This window comes from Peromyscus eremicus, chromosome 16_21 (genome assembly GCF_949786415.1).
Source record: "Peromyscus eremicus chromosome 16_21, PerEre_H2_v1, whole genome shotgun sequence".
In the NCBI taxonomy this organism is placed as follows: Eukaryota; Metazoa; Chordata; class Mammalia; order Rodentia; family Cricetidae; genus Peromyscus; species Peromyscus eremicus.
Genome location: NC_081432.1, coordinates 35,412,775 through 35,420,767, shown reverse-complemented (window position 1 = coordinate 35,420,767; position 7,993 = coordinate 35,412,775). Strand labels below are relative to the sequence as shown.

Genomic DNA, 7,993 nt, shown 5'->3' with positions numbered 1-7,993 from the left:
TCCCAACATTGCCCAAAAATCAATGCTTAAGTGTAATTGACATGAAATCTAGGTTTCCTGAGCTTTATTTGCTGAACTTGGCCATTGGATTCCTTGAGACATAGGACTCATCTCACAGATATACGTATTAGAGCTCACATCTGGGGAAACATTTTAAAAAGACACAGTCTATAATGCAGGTAATGACTTTTCCTTTAATATGATTCATGATATTTTGACAGCTTTCAAATCTAACTCAGATTCGAGGTTGCAGTCTCCACCTGCTAGCCAAATTGGTGGAATAGGAGAGCCTCCTATATGGCAGTAGAACCTGAGTTTCATCTGAGGTGCTAGAAGCCGTGGTTCTTGAAATATTTGGCTCGCGCAAGGACATCATTGCAGAAGTCACAGTTTAGATCCTGGTTGCTTCGGACAAAGGTTGGACCCTTACTGTAGGCACAGAGTCCACCTGAAAGTCAGGTGACAGGTTAGTCCTCACCCAGCTTGAGGGCACTCAACAGTAAGCTCAGATTCCCTCTCCCAGCTCAAGGCAGCTGTGGCCTGAGAAGTCTGGTTTTTATTAAGAGATAAACCTTTATCTCTTAATTCCAGGCCGTGAAACAACTGGCCAGCAGTGGAACACATACCTCTCAGGTACTGGTCGGGGGTCCAGCTAGGAAACCTTGCCTGGACTTCTTTGATTTTAGTTGTCAGGATTTCAGTTTTCTGGGAAACCCAGGAATCACTCTTCCAAGATGTGGGAGGGTAGAAGCTTGAGTCCTAGAGAGAGGGAGGCAGAGGAAAAGCCTGGTGAGCATCCTCGGCTGAAGGAGCTACTCTTTCCTCTCCCTTCTGTTCTTCTTCCACTCCCCATCTCCCCAGAGGTTAAGTGGAGACGCTACATGCATCTAGGACTTAAGAATTACTGTCCGAAACACTTAAGGCCAATGTTGTCAAGGACATGGAAAAGTTGGAATCCTGTGCACTGTTGACGGGAATGCAAAATGGTGTCACCACCATGGACAAAAATAAACTACAGGGTTTAGGCTGAGGAGGGGCAAGCAGTCATTTCTCCGTTGCCCCACTGTAGCAGGTCAAGTCAGAGGCCAAGGCGGTTGATGCATGCAGAATCCAGTGCCATGCCCTTCCTCCATGCCGCAACTCTCAACTCCAAACGAAGCAGGAAGGGATCCTGCCTGTGCTTCAGGCCCCCTTGCAGGTGATCAGAATGTCTGGAGGTGACTCAAAACCTTCTCGGATGCTGTAGGTCACCATTTTCACAGAGATCTCATCGGCTTGAGGAGAAAGGACTGAATTTAAAGGATTCTTATTTCATCTCAAAGGAGATGGACTGATCCTTCCCCCAAGGAACAGATTTTACAAAAGAGAAAAACAAGTGAAAATGGGGAAGTAGATGTCACCATTCCTAACGACATAAGGCGTCCTCGGGCCAAGTGCTCTCTTTGCCAGGGTAACTTGACAATAGGGACTCCTCTATGGGTCCTGTTTCCTCATTGGTGGCTCACTGCCCCATCTCATCAGATTACTGAATATATCCATAAGTCAAAATGAGATAAGGTATCAGAAGGTACTTTTTTTTGTTTTTTTTGTTTTTTCATAGACAGAGTTTCTCTGTGTAGCACTGGCTGTCCTAGAACTCACTCTATAGACCAGGCTGGCCTCACATTCACAGAGATTCACCTATCTCTGCCTCCTAAGTGCTGGGATTAAAGGCGTGCACCACCACTGCCCGGCCAGAAGGTACTTTTTAATTGAAGTTTATTATACGTAGTCAAGAGAAGCCAATTCCAAGATCATTAAGGAGTGAATTATCCTAAAAGCTTGAAAATGACACACTGCACACAGGTTTCTCAACAGAGAAGCAACAGGAAGCTCCATTCTCATTTTTACCCTGGCCCCCAACAGTGGCTCAGCCCCCCCAAAAAAACTCTGATGAGTGATATTGGGTCCAATCAGTGTAAGAATAAAACTCAACCCTCAGAACTAAGAGTTATATAGTGAGAAGACAAGGAAAAGAGAATGTAGTATTTTTAAGAACCTACCAGACATAGCTACTTTTTTTGTTTTTGTTTTTTTTTTACATTATTCCATTGACTCTTCATAATTCTATTGGAATGGCATTTAGGAGCTGGAATAGAGATCAGCAGTAGAGCACCTGCTTAGAGCACACAAAGTTTAACTCCCCAGCACTGCCAAGAGCAAATGGAATTCTACAGGTAGGGCAACAGGCCCAGTGACGTAAAATGACCCACTCAAGGTCACACAAAGACAACAGCACAAAGATACAATTTGTGGTCTTTCTCATGAACTAGTGCCTCATGGGGAACCCCAGAGTAGTGTATCTCGGGTGGTGTGTCCTGGGGGATGGGTCCTGGCAATAAAGCAATAGTCACTCTGACAAGAAACTGTGGCTCCAAGTGCAGTGGAAATGGTACCAGAATTGCTGCGGCCCTCACAAACCCCAGGCGGTACCGTTCACTCACTATTCTGCACCACTGTGCCATCTGCAGTGAAACCATGGAGCTGTGTCACAAAGCAGAAGGGCCACATTCTCTGTCTGTTTGTCTGTCTGTCTGTCTCTCTGTCTCTCTCTCTCTCTGTGTATGCATGTGTGTATATGTACATGTATGTGTATGTGTATGCATATGTGTGTACGCATGCACATATTCACATGGAGTGCATGTGGGGGGATGTGCATGTGTGTAAGCATGCCTGTAGAGGCCAGAGATCAACACTGAATGTCTTCTTCAATCTCTTACTGAATGTGGAGCTCACTGATTCATCTGGCTGGCTAGCGAACTCCAGGAATCCACCTGCCTCCACTTTGAGAACACAGTATTGAGATTACAGGCACACACCACCATGGCTGGCTTTCCAAATGGGTGTTGGAGATCTGAACCTAGGTTTTCACACTTTTCCAGGAAGTACTTTGCCTGCTGAGCCATTTCCCCAGCATCAAATCACCTTGACTGATGGAGCATTACCTGTATCACCCCGATTCCATTACCCATGTTGCCCATGTCGACCACGAAATTGCCACCCTGAGACTCCCTTGACAAGACACCAGCGATCACTGCAGGATCCATACAGTATTTCCGGCCAACAATTCTCATCGTGGGTTGATATCTCAGAAGATATGGCCTGTCTATTTCAGCCAGCCTTTCAGAGGCACGGACTCCTAGAGCAAACACAAAAGGAAGTATGTGGCTGAGGGTGATTTAGGCTTGGACTTAGGCCTGTGACTGAAAATCCCAAATTTAAACCCCTAGTAGTCATTTCCTGACCTCATATTTTAAGACCTTTTCTGTGAAGCAGAGTCAACACCCCAGGCATCTCCTGATGTTAGAGATCTCTGTGGCCACCAGTGGCCGTGAGCTAAGCTCGGTCCCTTCCATGACAATTCTGTAGGCACCACTGGTCCAATCCTAAGGACCCCAGAGAAGGTTTCTCAATAAACTGCATCATGCCACTGCAACAGGTCACCGTGTGAAGGAGAAAGCCCCCTAACCCTTCAGTAAGTTTTTGGTAAGACCCCTGGACAATTTTGCTCACAACTGCCCAACTTTCTACTCTTATGTGGTGCCAATAAATCACATAATAAGAAAATGATAACGATTTACACGGGATAGCCTTGGTTCTAGTTTCTTCTACAGTTCAAGAAGCACTCTCACCCCATGAAATAGAGTTTGCAAAAACTCTGTAAAGGTGGATATCTAACTCCAGGAGGGACTTGAAAAACTATGTGACTTGTTTAAGAAGCAGAGTCAGAGCTCTCACAACGACTTTGAACTCCATGATGAGTGCTCTTTCCTTCCACGCCTTAGTGTAGGACCACGAGAAACAGCAGGAGTCAAGAGGAAATTGTAGACACAGAGATTGTTAACTACCGCAGTAAGGCAGCCCATGCCGTCTTCCAATCACGCAAGACGCTCCTGGGGTGTTCAGGGTTCGGATGTTTCCATAGCATCCCCAACTGCTGCTTTCAGAAGAGCCTGCAGATTGAGAAAGGTTCAGCCTGGGGGACTGAGCTAGAAGGCTGTGAAGGAATTCCATCATTAAAAACAACTGGAATAAAATCAGTGGGAGCTAGAGCACCACTCTACACTTGAACCTCTTTTGAAATGTAGGTAGTGGTATCACAACGCTGCTTTGATTTTCAGTTCTCACCTCCTTCCCTGCAGACACAAGGAACCGCTGGAGCAGTGCCTTCTCTGAAAAGCTCAAGGGCTGTCTCATAGCTCACTGTATGGTGAGGTATTCATGTTTGCATGTATTAGAACGTGTATTTTAAAACATGTATTTTAAGGCCAGAGTGTTCCTGGCATCTCCACTCAGACCCCAAGTGAAGGTATGGTCTATAAACAGGGACTGGGATTGCCTTCAGCTTCTCCCGGAGCATTCTGGGCAAGGGGCAAAGGTTGCAAAGAGACTGTATGCAGACGAGTCATAGGATCCGGTCTCTATATGAGGTTCCCTCTTTCTGCATCTTTCTTTTCTGTCTTGTGTCTGTCTCCCAAGAGATCTGTGGTATTCTAGTCATCACTGAATGTGAGGCATTGCTTTCATCAATTACTTGACTAATTAACTAATGTTTTTCGAAACGGGCTTCATGCAGCCTAGATTAGCCACCGTGTAGGCAAGGATTGTCTTGAACTCCTGGTTCTCCTGCCCCAACCTCCCAAGTACTGGGATTGCAAGTGTGCAATGAGCAGCCAAGTCTAGGATCCCTCTTGTCTTGGCCTCCCAGTGTAATCCAAGCCACTATGCCTTGATTTTCACATAGGTGAGGATCAAATTCAGACCCTCGTACTTGCCTGGCAAGCACGTTTACCAGTGCGTCATGTTCCTAGGCTTGAGACAGTACTTGCAGAGTAGATTTTATTCTTTAAGTAAAGTAAGTTATATTATTCACTCAATGACAGTCAGTTCTTGGGAATTCTATCTATGGCATGTCATCATATGAGTCCTGCATGTTTACATAAATGCATTTTAAGATTCTATGTTTTTTTTTATATGTGTGTATGTGCAGGAGTTTATGTCAAACACATGCAAACAGGAGCCTGAGGAAGCCAGAAGAGGGGATCGGATCCCCTGGAACTGGAGCTACAGGTGTTTGTGAGCTGCCAGGTGGGTGCTAAACCCAGGTCCTCTGCAAGAGCAATAAGTGCTTTTAGCTGCTGAATCACCTCTCCATCACCAGGTTCTGTTTTTATAACAGCTTCATGGCACTGACATCTGAAAATACTAGTGTTTTGGAGTAGATGCTTCTACTCCATAGATGTGGATGAGTTAATCTGAGAGAAATATTATTTGTGGAAAGATCTGATGATTTGTGAATATATTCAAAGTAAAAAATTAAGCAGGGAACAGTGACATGGAACTGTGAGTGAAATAAACCCTTTCCTCTCAAAAAAAAAATTAAGCAGGTGTCTCAGCCAGTGCATTACTGTTTTCATGATTGTTGACAAATGCCCAGTGTGGCAGTTGATTGTGTCCTTGCTCTCTCGCTCACTGACCTTTCCCTAACCACACTACACCATTCTGCAGTTACTTATATTCTCAATGCTTTGCACCTTGTAGCAGCTTTCACATATTGGTTGAATGAATTGGCACATATATAGTAAATAGTAAATAAATGAATATTTCAAATAAAAAACAACAAATACTTCTACTTTTTGCCCTAGCTGCAATCAATGTTAGAATCAAAGCTGAAATTAAAGACTGTGACTATGTGCCCCTTGGCTCCGTCACATCTGGATTCTCTTAGAGCTGCTTTTCTCCTTGAATTATGTTAGTCATATGGCAACCACCTCCATCTCTCTTTGGAAATACATAGTCTCTAAACAAATTCAGTGTTACGGTGTTTGATGATTGATCTTTATTGTCGTGTTGGTGGAGATTCACAGTCACCATGGACGCAAATCCCTCATAGGTCTGTGAGGGATTATCTAGAGTAATTGAGCCGCGAAGACCTATCCTAAGTGTGGGTGGTACCCTTTCATGGACTGCTGTCCTGGACTGAATAAAAAGGAGAAAATGAACTTAGTACTGGTATCCATCTCTTGCCACTCCCTGATGATAGATGTTATGTGACCAACCACCTCAAGTCCCCACGGCCATGACTTCCCCGCCATGATGGACTATAATCTCAAGTTTAGCCCTTTTTTCCTCAAATCTCTTCTGTCCCAACAATGAGTAAAGTAACTAACGCTAACTAACATGGTTTAAGAGGTTTTATAGCAGCAACGAGCAGTTACAATGATGAATATTTAAAGCCTGGTTTCAAGCAACGTTGTTGCAAGTGCACATGAATTAGAGGGAACCCTCATCCTTTCATGGGACTCTTGGGGCAGGCTGCTTCTCAGCAGTTACTCCTAACTCCAGGATTTATCAGAAATCTTAGGAGAAAAATAATGCTTTCCCTGTAGTTACATAAATGGAAGATGTAGCATTGCCTTTCTGTGCTTTTTTTCCTGCCCATTTCCAAGTTATTCGGGAAAAATGAAACACACTCACCAGTCAAGGCCAGGAGGCCCAGGAGCAGCCACAGTGGAGACATGTTGAGTAGCTGGTTCTATGGCACCTGAAATGCTTTTAAAATCAAAATTAGTTTAAAGGTATGAAACGTCACTCATTGTCATAACAGCACCTTATTTCTATGGGGGTTGTGAATGGAATGAGTTCCCCACATCCAAAGTAGAAAATGAGTGATCGGAATCATAATGGAGAAGCAAAACTTGGACAGGTGCATCATTTAGCCTTTTAATTGATCCGTGGGAATGCTGAGATACTTTGATTTTCAGCACTGAGAAACACCATGACCCGACTCGGGATGCTGAAAAGCAATTTACATTATCCAAACCTGAAATGAAAAGCAGAATTTTGTATTGATGGTTTCCATGAATTGGGCACTTTTCTCTTCAGGTTGGAGAAAAGTGCACACCTTCCTCAGTGCCGTAGACTATACCCTGATTCTTTACATTGGATGAAGGAAGGAGGGGGAAGACTTGCCCTATTGCTCTGGTCCCCATTCCAGGGAATCCCAGTCCCCTGGGACCCCTTGAACCGTGTTCCTCAGTCTCTTTTTGTGGCACTCCTGGGTCAGAACCCAGGGAGGGTGGACAGACAGGCCCCAGGAAGTAGGTCATGGGCAGGGCCGCAGGGTTGGAATCATGAGGTGCTCACTTAGCTAGAGAACCAGTAGTGAGGACCATCAAGCATGTGCTGCCATGATGACTCTCTTCCTCATCCCAACCAGTTCTTCCAGAAACTTCCCTACCACCATGTACAAGCAGTCATGGTTCCCTCTGACTACCACACTATACAAATGTCACAAACCACACCCAATACAAGTGCTTCCCATCATCTCCCCGGTCAGCAGAGCCTGGCGACCTGTCATTTTGAATCTCTCTCTCTCTCTCTCTCTCTCTCTCTCTCTCTCTCTCTCTCTCTCTCTCTCTCTCTCTCTCATTTAGTCATTTATTTGGTGGTGGGAACAGAATCCAGACCCTCCTACATGCTAGGTAAATCCTCTTCTACTAAGTTACATCCCAATCCCTCTTTTAGGTTTATTCCTATAGATGGGTTCTTCCCAACACCCAGGATGAGATGTCTCAGATGGAGAGGCATTCAGAAAGTAACTCGATTTCCATCTTGACAAACTGAGAGAGCATGTGGCCATACAGCAAGCCATGCTTCCTACTTATCTTTCCTACAGTATTGAAACGGTCTGTCTGATTTCCTTTGGCTCGGTAGAAAATGTTGTGTTCAGTGACCAGAAATATTTAGAAACTTGGAATGTTAGCTGCACCTGCAGGAGTATTCAGATTTCTTCCCTCAACAGAAACCATGTACTTGGCCGGGTGGTGGTGGTGGCGCACGCCTTTAATCCCAGCACTTGGGAGGCAGAGCCATGCGGATCTTTGTGAGTTCGAGGCCAGCCTGGTCTCCAAAGCGAGTTCCAGAAAAGGCACAAAGCTACACAGAGAAACCC

General features: G+C 44.9%; 1 protein-coding gene across 1 annotated transcript; it reads right to left on the bottom strand.

Annotated features, from left to right (window-relative positions):
- Positions 1 to 329: 329 nt before the first annotated feature.
- On the bottom strand, positions 330 to 6,559 carry Lyg1 (lysozyme g1). Its single transcript, XM_059281295.1, has 5 exons — positions 6,517 to 6,559; positions 3,888 to 3,992; positions 2,985 to 3,178; positions 627 to 759; positions 330 to 448 (listed from the first exon to the last, which is right to left on the bottom strand). The coding sequence occupies exons 1-5, from the start codon at positions 6,557 to 6,559 to the stop codon at positions 330 to 332; spliced, it is 594 nt and encodes a 197-aa protein (XP_059137278.1).
- Positions 6,560 to 7,993: the final 1,434 nt, after the last annotated feature.